The sequence below is a fragment of the Rhinatrema bivittatum genome, chromosome 8 (genome assembly GCF_901001135.1).
Source record: "Rhinatrema bivittatum chromosome 8, aRhiBiv1.1, whole genome shotgun sequence".
NCBI classification, from domain to species: Eukaryota; Metazoa; Chordata; class Amphibia; order Gymnophiona; family Rhinatrematidae; genus Rhinatrema; species Rhinatrema bivittatum.
In genome coordinates this window covers 227,386,416-227,406,474 of record NC_042622.1, presented here as the reverse complement: position 1 = coordinate 227,406,474, position 20,059 = coordinate 227,386,416, and the positions used below count along the sequence as shown (strand labels likewise).

Below are 20,059 nucleotides of genomic sequence, written 5' to 3'. Positions count from 1 at the left end.
ATTCTCCTCAGTATTATTTCTGTCCGTTCTATGCATGGGCAACAGAATCCTGTCTCTCACAGGAATATTTTTTTCTCCTCTATTTTTTTCACTTCTGCAAAACCAAAACAGCACTTTTCAGTGCTCCGATGTCCACCAAGAAGACTTCGGGTTCAAGTGTTGTTCATGTGGAGTTATGCCCATAACGGATGGACATAATTGTTACTTATGCCTCGGCCTAGACCACGACCAGGCTTCCTGCATGGATTATGGCAAAATTTCAACCCAAACGCAGAAACAACGGGCGGACAAAATAGCCCAATTTCACCTGGAAGGAGAAGAAAAATCTCCCATCATGACCTCCTCAGCCTCAGGAGAATCATCCACTACACATGAACCAGAGCAGGAAGTTAGAAGGTCGTCATTCTCCTCCCAAGGTCCGATGGCAGACTGCAACCCAGGAGCACCGGCCTTCTTGGGACGACCATGTGCTGAAGACTGCTTCAAAAACCATTCTGAAACAGGTGAAGTCACACTGGGCTTACTGCCAAAGAAGCACCCTTTGTCACCAGTCTTGCCAATGCACACGTCGCATGACGTGCATCAGTCGACGCATGGGGCAAAATCCAAGCTAACACAAAAGCATCCCTCGGTGCAATTCGCACCACTGCATATGGTGAAGGCTGCATTGGAGACAATGCACAACGCACCCTGTATACCACGCGATACATCCCAAATGGCACAGCCTGCACAGAAGACTAAGAGTCCAAATGCCTCAAAGGAGCATAGAAAGAAAACTTCCATGGAGCAAATTATGGGGTCACCTCCAGCAAAAAAAAGCGAGGAGTCAACAACGATCTTTCTTGATGACCCATTCAGTCACAACAAAATGGTGCCATGTTATCCATGCTCCAGCAGAATATTGCTTCCAAGGACCCCGACAGAATCTGCATATGGCACTGGACAACAGTTGCTCCCCAGATTGCCTATGCAAATTAGCAGAGAAAACTGGCCTGCATCTCCATCCCAGTCACAGGGAGACCCCCATCCCCTACCTATGTGTGGGGATCCTTCATATGACATTAAATGGGCAGCCTTGCCACCTCCCCCTATTGCCAAGCAGAATCTACTCCACCTATGAAACAACAATTCAGTGGACCCATACCCTTGCTCATGTCTAGGCTATGGCAACAAGGTCTATGCCTACAAACACTATAACCAGTATGTTCCCTTTTACCAGTGGGACAACCACTGTCTACTAACCAAAAACAAATTGTGGGTACTGAAGATGAGGCTCCAGCACAGTCTCCGGGATGATGGCCCCAACAAGTTGCAGAGCAAATTCCAGAGATAGTAAGGGGGTCCTTCACATCTTTATTCCCACAATAAACCACTCTACCCTCCAGCATACCTGATACGGTCACCTGAAAAGCCTGTAAAGTCAAGCACACCTCCGTCTGTCCCTACCATCTTTGGCAGATACCAGAGGGGAGTTACCCCCAATACCCCCTCCATCGAGGGACCCCCTCTTTAGATATATCTCCAAGAGCAGAGAGTCCCATATACTCATCCCCAGGGGAATCCCCAAATACTTCCACCGGACTACCTTCAGATCCACCAGAGGACAATTTATTTGTAAAATAAAATGAGCATTAGCTTCAAGGTGGAATTGAGAAGGAACTTGACCCCAATCAGAGGTGATGGGCATCCTAAAAATATTGGATATTCCATCAGAACCATCTGCATTCCCTTCACATGATGTATTGGACAAAGTACTCCTAAAGACATGGCGGTTCCCTTTCTCCAAAGCAATGGTTGCCGGGAAAGGGGATTTGAAATTCTGTCTAAAGAAATCTCTGGGTTATGGCACAGTACATTTATCACATAATTCGGTAGTTGTAGAATCCGCCAAGAAAAAAGGCAAAGAAATCTCGCCTGCACTCCAATACACCTCCTGGAAAAGATCATTAACTGCTGGATGACATTGAGAAAAACATATTCCAGAGCACTATGTTCACCTCAAGAGTACAACCCCATCAGTTTTATATGGTGCAAAATCTCTACAAAAGTGTCCAACAGCTAAAGCCACACATAGCATCTGAATCAGGCCGGCAGATCACACCGCAACCGTTACATGACCTCGAAGTGGGACTTTGTCACCTGTTGCAGTCGGTATGCTTCAATTAGGTCTTTCTTGCTAATTGGCTTTCCTAGAGTCCTGACAGTCCAGTAACCTGAGGGATTCTCCCTTCCACTAGCAGATGGGGGCAGAGTGTGAAAGCTTCCTCTCTGACATCACGACCATAAAGGCTGGCCCAGCAGAACGGAAGTCAGTAGTCTTTTGCCAAAGTGTGGCTTGTTCCTTGTATTCTTATATTATCCCCCCCCTTTTTTTTTTTAATTTAAGGAGACTTATAAGGTTGCTACCTGGCCTGCTCCTTTGTCTATCTTGTCCTCCCCAGGGTGGCATTTTCCCTGGAATTATAGAACGCTGGTTCTCTACTTTCTGCAGTAAGAGATCCAGGACACATTACAAAGCGAACAAAAATGGTAAGTGGAGAACAGCCTGCCTTCGTAATCAGCTGTGCTTCCTTGTTCCTTATGTTTTAACTTACTTATCAAACTCTGTTCCTTTATTCACATGCCTGTTTATTCTTTTCTTATGGGCAGGATCTAGATTGGTCTGTCAGGATTCAAGGAAAGCCAATTAACAGGTAAGACCTAAATGAACCTTACTCTTCGTCCTGCCAGACCAGTAACGTGTGGGATGTACCTAAGCTGTACTTGCTCCAGGAGGGATCCCTAGCGCTACTTCCAAGACCCCCCCCCATACCAAAACTCATTTCCTCCCTTTCTTGAAAGTGTAATCTATAGTGTTCTGTAAAAATGTAGACAGACGACCATGTGGCCGCCATGCAAATGTCGCTAGGTGTAACTACTCTGTAGTCTGTCCAAGACGTTGCTTGTTCTCCAGTGGAATGCGCCCTTAGCCCCTCCGGCACTGGATGGTTCTTCATTATATAGACTGCTGCTATTATCTCCTTAATCCATCTCACGACTGAGGCTTTGGACGCTGCCTGCCCTTTTCTGGGTCCTGTGAACAAGATACATGGTCTGTCTGACTTCCTAAAGTCATTGATCATCTCCAGGTACTTTAAGAGGCACCTGCGAACATCTAGGAACCTCAAATCTCTGCGTTTCCCTACGCATTCCGCCTTCCTAAATCCAAGAAGAGAGATGGGTTGATTGAGATGAAATTCAGATACCACCTTCGGTAGAAAGGTGGGTACCGGTCTGATTATCACTTTTTTTCATTGAAAAAGAGAAGTATGGACCCCTGCAAGACCGTGCTTGCAACTCTGAGATCCTTCTGGCCGAACACAGGGCCACTAACATCGCCATCTTTAGTGCTAGGTCTTTCAAGGAAACCTCCCTGATGGGTTCAAAAGGTGCTCTGATTAGCATATTCAGTAACAAGTTCAGGTCCCATGGCAGTACTATGACCTTCCGAGAAGATCTCACCTGCTTTGCTCTCCTGAGAAAGTGTACCACATCTGTGTTAGCAGCCACCCAGATTCCTCTGCATGACCCTCTGAAACACGCAATCACTGCCACTTGCACCCTCAATGTGTTAGCTGATAGCCCTTTGTCTATCCCTTCCTGTAGAAACTGCAGGATTGAAGCGATCTCTGCTTTCATTGGGGCCAACCTTTTACTTTTACACCAGGCTTCGAAAACTGTCCAAACGTGACTACATGTGAAGGAGGTGGACTTCTTTCTGGCCTTTAGCAGGGTTGCAATTACTTGAGCTGAGCCCCACCCTCTCCTGTTAAACCTTCTCCTTTCAATAGCCAGACTGTAAGAGAATTTTCGAGAATTTGCTATTACTATTGGCCTCTACTGCTATCCTTTTGAACGAGATCGGCTTTGCCTTCTTCAATCTTATCGGATCTGCATATCAGGGAGGTCTTGGACAGTCTAGCACTATCAGGACCAGCCAGCCTGGGTGTTGAGAAATCTTCCTGACCACCTTGCCTGACATCTGATTTGTCAGCCAGGTTTGGGACAGAGCGTCCACTTCCCTAAATTCCTGTTTTTTCCTTTGGCTGAAGAACCAACTGGCCTTGGTATTCTTTTTCGTTGCCATTAAATCCCACTGTGGGGTGCCCCATTCTCCCAGATCTAGCTTCAGTAGACTGAGGAAATCCACCTGCAAACTGTCTACTCCTGCTACATGCACTGCGGAGAGAGATCCAAGAAATGCCTCTCTGCTATCTCCATGATGAGGCGTGCCTCTCTCGCTAGGGCTGCACTCTTTGTGCACCCCTGCCTATTCACATAGGCCACCGCTGTGGCATTGTCCGAGCAGACCTGGACTGCTTTTTTCCCCTAACTGGGATTGAAAATGGCCTAGGGTCAACCTGATTGCTCTTAACTCTAATACGTTTGTGGAACTTAGAACCATTTGGTGTGGCCAGGACTCCTGGGCAGTTTAGCTCCGAGTGTGCGCACCCCACCCCTGACGGGATTACTATTGTCCACTGTGGGGATTCCAGAGGGGCTCCTCCGGAAAGATTGCTCAGGTCTAGTCACCACCGCAGACTCTACCTGCTTCAGTACAACAGTGGATGACTTGTCTTACTGCTGACTTTGTGGAAACCAGTTGTACAATAGGAGTTCCTGAAGAGGGCGCATGTGCGTTCTCACCCATGGCACTACCCCGATTACCACTTCCATGGAGCCCAGGCCCTGTAGATATCTCCACACACATATGGGAGTGGGGCTTGTGACAGGGCCTGCACTTGCTCCTGCAACTTCCCTATCCTTCTGTCTGTCAGATACACTCTCCCAAACTTGCTGCTGAAAAGTACCCCTAAGTACACTAGCATCTGAGACGGCTGAAACTGGCTCTTTGCCTTGTTCACCATCCATCCTAATTTCTCCAGGATCTGAACTGTCGGCCTTTCCTGCAGGGAGTCTGCTTTTATTAACCAGTCGCCCAGGTAAGGGTGCACTTTGACACCCTTCCTTCCTTAAGAAGGCCGCCACGACTATGATCACCTTTGTAAAGGTCCTTGGTACCGTGGCCAGTCCAAAGGGGAGCGCCCTGAGCTGGTAATGCTGATCGGCTATCTCAAAGTGTAATACTAGAAATCTCTCCTGATGGAAATGTGAAAATATGCTTCTGACAGATCTAAGGCTCCCAGAAATTGCCCTGTCCTTACGGTCTCGTCTTTACTGTAGCCAGTGATTCCATGCAGAAATGGGGAACTCCCAGGGCCCTGGTTTACTCGCTTTAGGTCCAACACTGTCCAAAAGCTTCCTTCCTTCTTTGGTACTAGGAAAGAAATGGAGTACACCCCTGTGCCTTCCTGTCCGAGCGGTACCGGGATAATGGCCTGTAGATGAACCAACCTGTCTAATGTCTGTGTGACCGCATCTCCCCTACATGCCTTGTAGGGGGAGGAAACGAATAAATCTTCTAAAGGGAAACTTAATTCTGGGTGATATCCTTTGCTTATTATGTCCTATGTTATGTTGGCCCACTCCTGATAAAAGATCTGTAATTTGCCCCCTACCTGGGGAATCATGAGGTGAGCCTGTTCCAGTCATTGTACGGTTTTGTCACTAAGGGGGGGCTCAGGGGTTCCCTTCCTTTGGAAATCTTCTGTTCCCCTGAAAGGGCTGAGATCTGTCCAGGATCCTGATGGCAAAGGATCTGGCCTCTACAGCCCCTCTGTCTGTACTCCTTGGGCCCCTGTCTCTAGTTGCCTCCCCTCACAAAACCTCTTGGCTTTTCTTCCAGTAACCTCTGGAGCCTCGATCCTCTCTAGGTCTTCTCCAAACAGAAACCTCCCCTTAAAGGGTAGCTTTCCTAACCTGGTCTTGGATGCTGAATCTGCTGCCCAATTCTTTAGCCATAAAAGCCTCATAGCCATGACCTCTGTTGCTGCTAACTTCACTGAAACGCTAATAAGGTCATACATAGTATCTGCTACAAAGGCTGCCACTGATTCCACTAGGGCCATCCCTGCCCTATCCTTCGAGGGTCCTGCATCTTCGGGATCCTGGATCTCTGATTGAGACCAGATTAGAAGGGCCTTGGCTACATAACCTCAACAGATAGCTGTCTGGCGGACCAGGGATGAAAGCTCTGTTGCAACCGTCGCTGCCCGACATCTCCACTCCGCCCTCACCTCCTTAGCAATTCCCTCTTGCTCAAGTGGAAGGTTGGCTGCCGCAGCGTCATTCTGCCGTCTTCCTCCGGCGTCTCCGGAGCGGCTCGACGCTGCACTCCGCCATGTTTCACAAGGGCCTAAGGGCGCGCGGCGCGGCCCCGACTGATGTACCAGCAATGGCGCGAACCTCAGGGGCGTCCCCCTGAGATGATGTCAGCAGTACCGGATATATAAGGTCTTAGAAATCGCTAACTAATCGAGTTAGCAAGGAATGGATTCGTTCTACGCTACTCTGCCTCCTCGGACTTACCAGGGGTACCCGCTCCTCGGGGGCCTCGCTCTCTCTTTGGTTTTCAGGTCACAGTCTGGAACCGGTACTCGCTCCTCAAGGGCCCATGTTCCCAGACTGGTTGCTGAATACTTACTCTGCCTGGAAGTCATCACTGCCTACTACCCCTGTGAGTTACCATCTCTCTCTCAGAGCTTTCCCTGGAACCAGGTACTCGCTCCTCAAGGGCCTAACTCATTCCAACACCTGGACTACTTCAAGAGACTATTGTGTGATTGTTACCATCAAGGTTCTGTTCCTGAACCCTGCATCCCCTGCCTACTCACTATATTCAGTTTCTCTACAGCTCAGCCTCCAGGGATCGCTGTTCCAGTATCTGAGGGACTGCAGCCCAGCTGGGCGCTTCCAGCTCACTACTGCCACCTCTGGTGGTTCAGTATACTGTCTAATAAAAGAACTAGTGTGTGTCTGTCTCCTAACTCTGAGCCTGAGTGGTGGTCCCTCTCGGGATCTTCTCCCAGGGGTGTGGTCATCTCCCACCGGGGCGGATTGGCCTATCGGGGGTCGGGCTTCCCCCGGTGGCCTGGTCGCTCCCATCACGTGATTTTTTTTTTTTTTTAAACTTCCCGGCCAAAGACAAGAAGAGGGTCTGCTGGCGCTGCGGCCCGAAGAGAAACCTACGGGCAGGGCCGGTGGAAGCACTAGGCCTGGCCCTGGGGCGCCGCGAGCAGTGGTGTCCCGAGGGGAGCCAATGCCCCCGGGCGCAAGGAGGCTCATGTGGCGCAGCGACAGGCAGATCGGCAGGGACGTGGTGAGGCTCACGTCACCACGGCCCGAAGAAAAGGATTGCGTTTAAATGCGCTGATGCTCCTCCTCGAATCCCAAGTCGCAACGGCTCGAGAAGAGGAAGAAGCCCGGTAGCAGGGCCGCTGCAGAGCCCATCCTGCGGCGACCCGCGAAGAGGAGGCCCAGAGGTGAGAGAGAGGCTGAGGGTCTGTAGAGTGTGTGTGTGTGTGCGTGCGTGTATGAGATGAGTTGAGAGATTGTGTTTGTGTGTGAGAGACAGCATGTGACAGTGAGAGCCTGTGCTTGAGCAAGACAGCATGTGGGAGTGAGAGAGAGCCTGGGTGTGTGAGAGTCAGACAGCATGTGCCAGTGAGAGACTGTGTGTATGAATGATTGTATGAGAGACAGCATGTCACAGTGAGAGCCTGTGTGTGTGTGTGTGTGTGTGTGTGTGAGAGAGAGAGAAAGCATGTGAGAATGAGAACCTGACTGAATGTTTGAGGGAAGAAGATGGAGAGAAAAGAAACAGAAAAAGACAATATAAAAGGAATTGGCAAACAAAAATAAGAAAGGGAAGGTGGGGAAAAAAAGCCTGTGACCAACCAATTAGAAAACTAAGATCAGACAGCAAAGGTAAAAAATAAATAAATTACTTTTTAGTGATTGGCACATGTAATCTTTGGGAATGTGCAAGAATAGCACTTTCTCTATGTGGATCGCACAATGTACAAGATCAGCAGTGAGGAACAGGAAGCCCACGGGGCCTGCACAGAGGAGGCAGCAGAATGAGCTTCAGTGTCAGTAGCAGCAATCAGCGCCTCCCCAATAGTCATGTGGCAGCAGTGACAGTGGCAGCAGAGGAATGAGAGAGGTTCCGAGGCTGCTGGCAAAAGAAAGAGAGGGGGTCTGCCTTTAGTGTGTGCATGTGTATGAATGGGAGTCTGCCTGGGGGTGTATGTGTGTGAATGCATGGGTGCCTGCCAGGGGGTCTGTGTGTGTGAGAATGAATATGTGCAGGCCTGGGGGGTGGGGAGGGAGTGGTGAGAAAATGAATGGGAGCCTGCCTGGGGGTCAGTGTGTGTGTGTGAGAATGACTGGGAGCTTGCCTGGGTGTGTGTGTTTGTGTGCATGTGAGGGAGCCAGTGAGTGTGAGAGCATGAGTGTGTATGAGAAAATCCAAGGGAGTTAAGAGTTTGTGGGGGAGGGGGGGTGGAGGGGAAGAGAGTGTCTTAGAGCTTGAGAGTGTGTCAGTGTCTGTGAGAGAGAGAAGTTATGGTGGGTATAAGAGCATGAATGTGTATGTATGTGACATTGTATGTGTGAGAGAGAATGGAAATGTGAGTATGTGTGAGAGAGAGAGGATAACCTCCTAATCCTCGACAATATCAGGGTGACTGGAAATCAAGAGCTCCCACAGAAGGGCTTTTTAAAATCCTTATTAGTTTTAATTATTGAATATTTTTTGATGTCTGCTCTTTTTGAAATATTTTATTGATGTTATATTCAAATTTTTGAAAATTTCCCTGAGTTAAATTACTGGAGGTTCTATTCATCAGCAGTTGTGAAATATATATTTTTAGTATGATTTTCCTATTGTGATGTTTTATAGTTCTTGATTTTATTGTTTGATGTTTTATGAGGAATGATGGTATTTTCTGTTTTTCCATTGCTGCATTACATACAGTCTAACTTGTTGTGATTTCCAGTTCAGTTTGTCTGTGCATTTCTGTGTATATTTTATGGTCCCTTTATTCTGTATTTGGTGACTCACCAAATTGTATGTGTAATTGGGTACCCATGGGCCAGTATGGAGAAAAATCCCCCGGGCCACTATTTTCCCACCCACAACTACCTCAAACACCAACAAGCTCAAAACCTTTCTTTAATAAGGTATCTACTTTCCTGTCCTGAGGGTCTTTCACGGCTGTTCCACTTTCTAATGGTATAGTAGTTTTCTTTATTATTGCTGAGATCACTGCATCTACTCTAGGCAGATCTAGAAGCCCGTCCTTATCCTGCTCTTCTATTAGATACAGCTTCTGCATAGTTCTTCGGCTTCTAAGCCTACACTCAGGGATCTACTACTCTGCTGTCAGCATATCCTAGATTGCTGAATCGTTGGGAAAGGCTTTGCAAGGTTTCTTAATCCCTGTCAGAACCTTCATCTCTTGCACCCTAATACTGAACCACAATATCTGGTGATCACAGAATCCCAGATATTCATCCACCACAAAGGAAAGTTGGTTCTTACCTGCTAATTTTCATTCTTGGAATATCACAGATAAGTCTAGATGCATGGGTTTTGCACACCTACCAGCAGATAGAGACAGAGTAGAAAAGCTTTACTGATACTCACTACTTATGTTAGCATATCCCCTGTAGTTCCTCAGTATGACCTGTACCCAAGCCAAGAAGAGATTAACTAACCAATAACTCCTCTACCCAACCTGAGTAGTGAAAGATGAATCCCCAATTAATTAATTTCATTCTCCCAATAACTAATAAGGGAGACTGAAAACTCCCAACCATACAACCACTTCTACGTATTTATACCCAGAATGGAGCAGTCTTTCATGATTAAAAAAAAAAAAAAAGGACGGGGTTCTGGACTGATCTGTGGTATTCCAGGAATGAAAATTAGCAGGAAAGAACCAATTTTCTTTTCCTGTTTATACTCCAGATCAGTCCAGATGGATGGGATGTACCCAAGCTCCCCTTCACTGGGTGGGAATCTGCAAGACCTGCTCACAGCACACTCTCTCCAAAACCAGCTGTTTCTGGCGCCCAGACATTTAAGTGGTAATGCTTTGTAAAAGCGTGTAGAGAACACCAGATCGCTGCTCTACATATCTCCTGCAGAGAAACCGACATTCAGCCCATGACACCACCTATGTGTAGAGAACACCAGATCGCTGCTCTACATATCTCCTGCAGAGAAACCGACATTCAGCCCATGACACCACCTATGTGTAGAAAACACCAGGTCGCTGCTCTACATATCTCCTGCAGAGAAACAGACATTCAGCCCATGACACCACCTATGTGTAGAGAACACCAGGTCGCTGCTCTACATATCTCCTGCGGAGAAACCAACATTCAGCCCATGACACCACCTATGTGTAGAGAACACCAGGTCGCTGCTCTACATATCTCCTGGAGAAACCGACATTCAGCCCATGACACCACCTATGTGTAGAGAACACCAGATCGCTGCTCTACATATCTCATGCGGAGAAACCGACATTCAGCCCATGACACCACCTATGTGTAGAGAACACCAGATCGCTGCTCTACATATCTCCTGCGGAGAAACCGACATTCAGCCCATGACACCACCTATGTGTAGAGAACACCAGGTCGCTGCTCTACATATCTCCTGGAGAAACCGACATTCAGCCCATGACACCACCTATGTGTAGAGAACACCAGATCGCTGCTCTACATATCTCCTGCGGAGAAACCGACATTCAGCCCATGACACCACCTATGTGTAGAGAACACCAGATCGCTGCTCTACATATCTCCTGCGGAGAAACCGACATTCAGCCCATGACACCACCTATGTGTAGAGAACACCAGGTCGCTGCTCTGCAGATCAACCAACTGACATTTGTAAACGTTGCCCCATGCCTGTGAGATTGAGCCCATGATATTGCTTGTGCCCTACTCCCTAGAGCATAGGCGGTGTTATGGGCTCAATCTAACAGGCATGGGCAACTTTTACAAATATAGGCTGAGACAATGGCCTCCTTTAACCATTGCACAATGGTCACCTTAGAAGCCTTGTTCCCTTTGGTCACACTACCAAATAGACCAAACAAATGATCAGAGTGTAGGTAACCTTCCGATATCACAACAGCGTCCAACGCACCACCAACAAATGAAGCTCATGCACATGTGGCACCGTGCATCCAAATTTCTAAAGGCAGGAAGCTCTACTGTTAGATTGAGGTGGAAAGAAGATACCATCTTCTCAAAAATGAAGGAACAGTCTACAAAGTCAACCCATTCTCTAAAGGTTGTAGGAAAGGGCCCCTACAAGTCAACGCCTGAATCTCCAAAATCCTCCTAGTGGAACAAATTGCTACCAGAAAGACCACCTTCAGTGTAAGATCCTTCAGCAAAGCCTACCAGAGCGGCTTAAACAGAGGACCGCAGAACAGTCGTTAGATAACACTAAATTAAGGTTCCACGAAGGAAACACCTGCCGGACACAAAGCTTCACTCCCTTCAGGAAAATGGATTATATCTGAATGTGAAGTCAGAGGCATCCCCTGACCTTTTCCTCAGAAATAGTCCAGGGCTGCCACCTGGATCCACACTGAATTGAAGGCTAACCCTTTTTCAAGCCCAACTTGCAGAAAGGCCAAAATACTAGACAGTGATGCCCGAAAAGAAGAAACCCCTTCCCCACGACACCAATCCTCAAACACCCTCCACACCCAGACATAAGCCAAAAAGGTGGAGGGTTTTCTAGCCTGTAACAAGATCGTAATGATATCCTCAATCACAGGTGGTGCCTTTCAAAGCCAAGCTGAGAATCAAAAGCGAGCCATCTGATCCAAAAAAATTGGACCCTGTTGGAGCAGCTGAGGTAGATGCCCACATCTTAGGAATCCGTCCACCACCAGATGTATGAGATCCACAAACCATGGACAGCATGGCCACTCTGGAACTATCAGGACCACCTTCCCAGGTAAGTTTCAATATGCCTTAACACTGATCCCACCAGTGGCCATAGAGGAAACACATACAGTAGAATCCTGGGAGGCCACAGGAGAACCAGCGCATCGCCCCCTTCGGCGCCCAACTCCCTTCTGCGGCTGAAGAAGTGGTGCACCTTGGCATTCTGCTTCGAGGCCTCAAGTCCAGCTGCAGAATGCCCCACTTGAACCAAATGAGCTAGAGCGCCTCATCCACCAGCTCCCAGTCTCCTGGTTTTAGGACATTACAGCTGAGAAATTCTGCTTGAACCTTCTCTACTCTGGCTACATGGGACGCTGCCAGGGCAGCCAGGTGCTGTTCCTCCCAGCAAAACAGTTCTTGGGCCTCAAGACCCTGTTCCCTCCTTGACGGTTGATATAAACCATCGTTGTATTGAACTCTCACTGCTCGACCACGCAACTGTGGAAGAAAGGAGAACAACATATTGTAAACTGCTCTCACTTCTAAACGATTTATAGACCATGACACTTCTTTCACTGCCTACTGACCCTATGCTATTTGCCCCAGCAGGTGCCCCCCCCCCCCCCCAAGCCCTTCAGGCTGGCATTGGTGGTCACCACTACCCAATCCAGAATTTCCAATTCCATCTCCAGATGTGCTCGGGAAAGCCATCTGGAGAAACTGGACCTGGATTCCCCTTATAATAGTAGGCGCAGCTGAAACTCCTCTGACTGGGGATCCCAGCAGGACAGAAGCATCCTCTTTAGATGTGCGAACACCCAGGGAACTAGAACAAGCATAGATGCCATACAGCCCAAGACCTGCAAATAGTCCCATGTTCTGGGAATGGACAGATGTAATAACCTGTAGACCTGCATCTGCAGTTTTATCACTCTCTCCTTCGTAAGAAACACCTTGCCGAGGGCGGTATCGAAATGGCGACTGAGTCGGAACCAAGTTATTCTTTGCCAGACTGACCACCCAGCTGAGAGATGGCAACATCTGCATCACTCAGTGTACCGAGCATTGACAGAGCTCCCTTGACTTCGCCCGGATGAGCCAGTTGTCCAGATAGGGATGCACTAAAATGCCTTCCCTCCACAGCGCTGCAGCTACCACCAATGTTACCTTGGTGAATGTCCACAGTGCTGTTTGCAAGTCCAAATGGGAGTGCTCAAAACTGAAAATGTTCCCCTAGAACTGCGAACTGCAGAAACCTCTGGTGTTCCTTCCTTATAGGAATATGCGGGTACACTTTCTGGGGTTGAGGGAAGCCAAGAACTCCACTTTGTGAACAGCTGCAATAACAGAACGTAAGGTCTCCATTCAAAAACGAGGTACTCGAAGCACTGCATCCATCGCTGGAGGTCTAGAATGGACCAAAAGGCCCTTTCTTTTTTAGGAGCCACAAAGTAGCTGGCGCATCTTCCGAGTTCCCATTTCCCAGGGGGGAAGGGCACTATCACCTCCAGGTGCTTTTATCGGTTGAGTGTGGCGCAAACTGCTACTCGCTTTTCCTTGGAGGCACAGGAAGCCATGAAAGCTTCCTGGATTGGGCGAGCAAATTCTAACGCATAGCCTTCTATTGTAACTGTTATAACCCACTGATTCGTTATCTTGGTCCACCCCTCGTAAAAGAGGGGCAACCGTTCCCCTATGACTCCTGTCAAAGAATGGACCAGTCGCATCTCACTGTGCAGTTTATGTTCCTCTGGTCCCCTGATCGGAGGAGTCCCATGTGGATCTATGCGGCCCTCAAAAGAACTGTGACTCGTTAGGCCACTTCTTCTGAGAGGAGGAAACCTTGACTGGGAGGGATCTCCTTGCCTCTCTGTACCTTTGCTGGCCTGGAAAAGTCTCCCTGTTCCTCTTCGGCTTGTCCTTGGACAATGTATGCCCTTGGAGTCATCACAGGACTTCACCAGCTGGTCCCCAAACAGCTGTTTACCTTTCTACGGAAGGTTACTCAGCTGAGACTTGGACCAGACATCTGCTGACAAATTATGTAGCCAGGGGAGACACCTGGACAAAATCACCGACACCATATTCCTAGCCAACTTGCACAGCAAGTCATACAAGGCATCCACAATATAGCCCACTCCAGCCTCTAACCTATATACCGTATGTTATATTATGCACTGACTTTCTGAAGTACCTCATCTCTACTGTATTCAAGAATGCTAGTTTGAATTTAAGGAAACAGAGGACTCTGACTACGTGCTGGAATGCAGCCAGCCAACACCCCAGACCCATTAGCTGATTGGTCTAATACATTCTCAAATGAAATGCACTGCACTTATCTAGAATCAACACTCTACATATGTTCTGATTGGTCAGTATGAAAGGTATAAAAGGATATGCACATTACTGGAACTTTGGGGTGACTTGGAGATTATGCAGTTGTATGGACCTGTCGCCCCCCCCCCCCCCTGGAACAAACTGTTTCCCTGTGCTTTGTTCCGGTCTCTGTCCATGTTCCTATTCCCTTTGTTTCTGTCTTTCTCTAATAAAGTCTCAAGTTACATATTGCTTCAGAGATTTGTTTAGAATTAACACCTCTCCATCTGCTTCACAGCCATGGACGGCGCTGTCTACGACCCCTGGAGCAGTTTCACGCAGTGCAAACAGGTGCACACCATAACACTGCTGCAAACCACAGCCCAGATGCTCAATACTGAGACCTTGAACATCTTCTTAAGATGAACTTCCAACTTCTGGTCCTGGGCATCCTTCAGTGCCGCCAACCCTGCCACTGGAATGGTGGTTTTCTTGGTCACCGCCGAAACTGAAGCATCCATCAGCTTCAGAGCTTTGCCACTGCCCTGTCAACCTTTAAACCAGCCTCTAGAGTATCCCACCACCAGACTACCAGCTTCTTGACCGACCGATGGAATGGGAATGCTTTCGCTGGACTTTGCAATTGGACTCTTGCATCACTTTTATTCCCCTTTAAAACCTGGGGAATCAAAGGACGAAGTTCTTTTTTCCAGAAGAGCCAAACCACCCTGGGGTCATCCCCTTCCACTACCGGGGCCTCCCCCGGCCCTGAAGGATCCTTGTCCTTGTCTTCGTCCCCTGCTGGATCAGACTGTGGACTTCCGCCCCCCTTGGAACCATCGGAGTCTTCCACAGAATCCGAGGAACGTAGCCCCGGCAGCGGGATACGCATCTGATGATTCAACCCTTCCTGGGGGTTTAACTTTTTGGATTTGGCATTTTGGAGGACTGGGAGAATGGGCCTGCTTACCAGCTGAAACCTTTCTTGCCAAAAAAGCTTTGTGCCTTAATAGCACAAACTCAGTGGAAAAGATCTCCTCTGAATCAGAGTCCCCCCTCCCAGGAGCTCACTTTCAATTCCTGAATCCTTCCAGGAACCCTTTTGATCGGGCACGGCAGAGGACAAGTAGGGGGAGAAACCGGACCCTCCCCTGCAATGTGGAAACAGACTCCAAAAAGTAGCCGCCGTTCCCGCACTGCAGGCTGGGGAGGCCTTACCACCAGCCGCAGGCTTGGGCGACTTTCTCTCCCCCGAAGCGGTTCCAGTGGCACTCCCTTCACCACACAAGCCTGCTGAGGAGAGTCGCGCCATTCTGTCTGCACAAGAGCAACAGTGCTTGTCACAACTCCCTGCCACTTCTGCTTACTTTCCCACTGCTATCCTGCGCTACCACACCACCATGTGCAGCCCTTCGGCGGACAGAAAAACAGTCCCTGCAAGAAGCTGATACCCAGACTCCCCTCCAACAGAGAAGCGGCCACACTCACCCTCAGCTGGGTTTCCCAAGCCGCTGAAGGGTCTCCACCGGGCCCCTAGCCTTACTCTCTCCCCTTTTACTATTTCACTTTTTTTTAAACTTCTAAAAAGAAAACCAAAACTGAAGAAAACAAAGAAGGCAATACTTCCTTTCAATGGAGCCTGGGAGAAGTGCGCGAAGGCCATGTGGAAGAAGGGAGCCAGACTCCACAATCAACGGTCCCCAACCCCCTGCTCAGCCACTCCACCCAAGGGATGGCTCTTAAAGGAATTGAACATCCCAGGGAGTAACGGATTTAATCCTTTCCTCTTCTTTGAAATTTCTTTTTTTTAACTCCAGACTGCAGATTTTAAACCTCTACCATCTGCTGGAGGCAGAGAAATCCTGAGGGACTGCGGGTGGCCCGCTAACATATGTAGCACAGTGTCAGTAAAAGCTTTTCTTCTCTGTCTCCATCTGCTGGTAGGGGTGCAAAATCCATGCATCTGGACTGATCCGGGGTATGAATGGGAACCTCAGAGATACTGTCCTTCTTGGTAAGCATCGGGTCCAGTATCGTCTACTCCCGTAAGGGCTCCTTTAGCAGATAACGGAACAGCTCACCTTGCAGAGAATCTAGGATCACCCTGTTTCTAGAAGACAACTACAACTAAAATGTTCCAAGCAACATTTGGCAAATTAATATCCTAGCAATAGCACTTCCCCTTTCAAATAACACTAAAACAAGGGGACACTCCGTGAAACTAAGAACCAGCAGATTCAAAACAGATTGTCGAAAGTACTTTTTCACTCAATGCACTATCAAGCTGTGGAATCTGTTGCCAGAGGATGTGATCAAGGTGACTAAGCACAGCAGAGTTTGGACAAGTTCCTGGAGGAAAAGTCTGTTACACATTATTAGGCATGTAGATTAAAGAAAGCTATTGCTGTCTCTAGGAGTGAGTAACGGGAATCAGATCTACCTTGTGGGATCTGCCAGGGATTTGTGACTTGGATTGGCCACTGTCAGAGACAGGATGCTGGGCTCGACAGACCCTTGCTCTGACCCAGCATGGCAATTCTTATGTTCTAACTTTATTTTTTAATCCTGGCACCTGCATGTGGCCGATTTTGCAACCCTCGGGCTGGACTAGGACAAACGTGGGGAGAAGAGATGCTTTGATTTTTCTTCTAAACAGCCCATAGGAGGAGAGGAGCACTTACTGGGCTCTGGGTTCTAATACCTGGGCCGCACTCCCAGCTCATGAGACCTTTTTATTACAATAAGACTGCTCTTCTGTGCCTTCTTTGCATGTCAGAAATGCTATTTGTCATGGTGCCCAATTCAAAAGGAAGCCTGTGCATGCGCTCCAGACAGTTATAAGAAGTCCTCTGAAAGCATCACCTACCTGCCATTACACAACAGCCAGCGAGCAAAAGACCAGTGTGGAGACATCCTCTGCATGACGCTGGCCATCAGCAGACTTACCACCAGCTGCACGCCCATCACAGCCTGGCAGAGCACAAAACACACACAGGAGTACATTTTCAAAGGGGTTTCATGCATAAAAATAGGATATGCAGGGGTAAGTAGTAAACACTTGCTTATACGCTTATTTACAAATCTTTAGAGTACATGCGTAGTTTCCATTTTGCACATACATTTTACCAGTGAAAAAGGGACAAGCTAAGGACAATCTGGGGTGTGGTTCAGAAGTACACAAGGCAGTTGCTATTTTGTAAGAGCTATACATGTACACATTACCAAAGTTATTCATACACTTTTTCACCTGCTCACTGACTAGCACAAGTGAAATTGGACTTGTCTGCTTGCAGTTTTTGGGTAGGAGGTCTGAATGAACTGGTATGGGCTCAGGGTTAAGTGCTAGAGGGTCTAGGTGAACTGGAGATGGACTGGGTGAACTGGCGGACGATTCAGCAAACTGATGATTTCAAGTATGTTTGCAAGTATTTTCAAAAACGTATATGCACATACTTTATAAAATATCTGCCTCTGCATATAAATTGGTGTTATTATGTATACATGTTATAACTTTTTACAGGCATATGTTTATAAAATGGGTTGAGAAAGTATGCATTTTCTTGCACTGGAAACATATGTATATACTTTTGGTGCAGAATTATGCAGTATTTTATAAACGTGTAGCTCCACTGCATAGTTTATAAAACATACAAATACCATACCACGGATAGCTTTGAAAGTCAGATTCTATGTTAACAACTGGTGCTGCAGGTATCCTCCTGCATTTCACCAGAGAAAGTGCAACTACAGGACTATAGATGTAATGTGGCAAGAGGATGACTGTATCAATCAGAGTTTGATCTGACAACCTCAGCACTGCCCAGAGTACAGCAAAAGGACCTACTACAGCTGGTGTTAATCTGGGTGAGGGGGCAGCGGAGGAGGGAATGCACAGCAGACCAGGTTTTCTGGAATGTAGTACACCTATGGGCTTGAAGTTCCAAATCCTACAAGCCCACAGATGCAATAGGAGCAAAACATGAACTGTCTCTGCCTATCTAAATGGCATAGAGCTAGCTGGTAACCTGGGCACAGAGACTAGGCTTGCCAACTGACCCGAGTCAACACCGACAGGTTTGGTTTTTCCCTCGTTGTGATTCCCACCTTTCTTCAGCGAAATCGGAACTGCAAGTCCAGAGATTGCAATTACAGCGAACCCAGGACTGCTTCAGCCCGTATGGTTTAACCTGGGTCTGGCAGCAACTCTAACTAGGCCATCCATTACCGGGACTTCCCCCTCCTCCTACATCTGTACACACAATGTGCAAACCTGGCAGCGGTGTTTCCTCTACAACACAAGTGCAGCGCCGCCAGGCCTGATGACGTCAGACTCACCATACTTTCCGCTTTGTCCTGACTCCCCAGAACTTTACGGACCACGTGCCCCGCAGCTCCTGCCCGGGAAGGAAACGCCCCCTCACCTCCCGACCTTTCAACGCCCTCAGTGACACAAACCAATCATCAGCGACACAGACGATTAGCAGCGGCTCGGTAGCCAATACGCTCTTGGAGGTGGGCCGGGCAAGCAGCTTCTGCCGGGGAATATGGCATGCCGGGAGTTGTAGGCCTCGGCGGGCGTACAGCTGGGATTCTTCATAGGCTGGAAAGCAGGTTTTTTAAAAAACTGATTTTAACTCAAAATGGCAATCGCAGCAAACAGTTAACAAAAATAAACAGGTACTCCTAATCAGGTTGGATATTAGTGGGGAAAGTAACTCTACCCTGTCTTCTGATCAGATCATTTATGGTGAGAATAAAGGTGGGGGAGAGAAAAAGGGGAAAAAAATGGATAAAGTGCGTAGCTTGCTGGGCAGACTGGATGGGCCATTTGGTCTTCTTCTGCCGTCATTTCTATGTTTCTATGAATTCTTCTTGCCGGATGGGGAAAACTTTTAAGATGTTAACTTGCCTTGCTCAAAAGCCCCAGCGTGGAATGGTTTTACGTGGGAGAAACAATTTTCCAGTAGAAAGGTGATTTTTCTACTCTAGATAGCCAAAACGTTAAACCGTTCTCAGTGAGTGTTGAATATCATTAGCAAAGTCCAGAAAGAGAGAGATTTAAGGTAGGTAGAGAGAGAATATTCATTGTACAAATCAACTTTTACCTTTCATTTCTCCAAATGACAGAAAATCTTCAATGATGTCAACTTTGCTGTTCATACATCCGACTGTGTATGTAAAACTGTCCCGTCCCCCCCCAACCTACCGCACTCCACAAACCTCACCCCGACTTAAAAGTGCCCCTTTTATAGTAGTATAAATAGTAAACTTATATATTGAGGTCTCTCTCACTCCTTCAAAGTATGCAGCTCACTAACCACTAACCTACTCAAAATGTAACTACTTATAGATAGATTGTTTTCATTATTTCTATAGGCTCTGTAGATTCTTCATTGGGTGCTGTACTCTTTGAAGGTGTTTCTGCAGATCCTGTGTTGGAAGTTTTACCTTTTGCAGGTAAGAAACACTATGAACGTGTTCAGAATACGGCTGGTAATGGGGAGAGGATACCAATGTCCCCACAAGGTCCTTTTCTGTTTGTTACAAATCCTTTGATCATTTAAATTTATTACTGGATAATTTTCTTTTAGCACCTTAAGGTCATTGAAGCCTGGAAATTTGCTCCCCTGGCTCTTCTCTGAGATGACTTATCTTGTTTCTGTGTGAAGGATTATTATTGTCTTTAAATTTTGGCAAATTGTATTGAAATTTAGGTGGTTATTTTGACATCCAAAATTGTAAAACTTTTACTTCCAAATTTGAACAGTGTCTCAGGAAGTTTGTCAACTTTTTCAAGCCCAAAGCAGACCCACATTAATAAAAGTGAGGATTCATATGGTCAAAATACCAGCTATAGAGGCACTGAAAACTCTATTAGTCTCTC

The 20,059-nt window shown here is 47.5% G+C and overlaps 1 protein-coding gene across 4 annotated transcripts in view; it reads right to left on the bottom strand.

The window, feature by feature from the left end:
- The window catches only part of TMEM161A (transmembrane protein 161A), a 51,129-nt gene extending 32,469 nt beyond the window's left edge, over nt 1-18,660 (bottom strand). The window contains exons 1-2 of one of the 4 annotated variants that reach the window (XM_029613846.1): nt 18,511-18,660; nt 17,042-17,145 (exon numbers count right to left, since the gene is read on the bottom strand). In XM_029613846.1, the coding sequence (XP_029469706.1) occupies nt 17,042-17,145; nt 18,511-18,513 (107 nt within the window). In that variant the 5' untranslated portion in view covers nt 18,514-18,660. The other 3 variants (XM_029613849.1, XM_029613848.1, XM_029613847.1) reach the window with 3 other exon arrangements.
- Between the last annotated feature and the right edge of the window lie 1,399 nt (nt 18,661-20,059).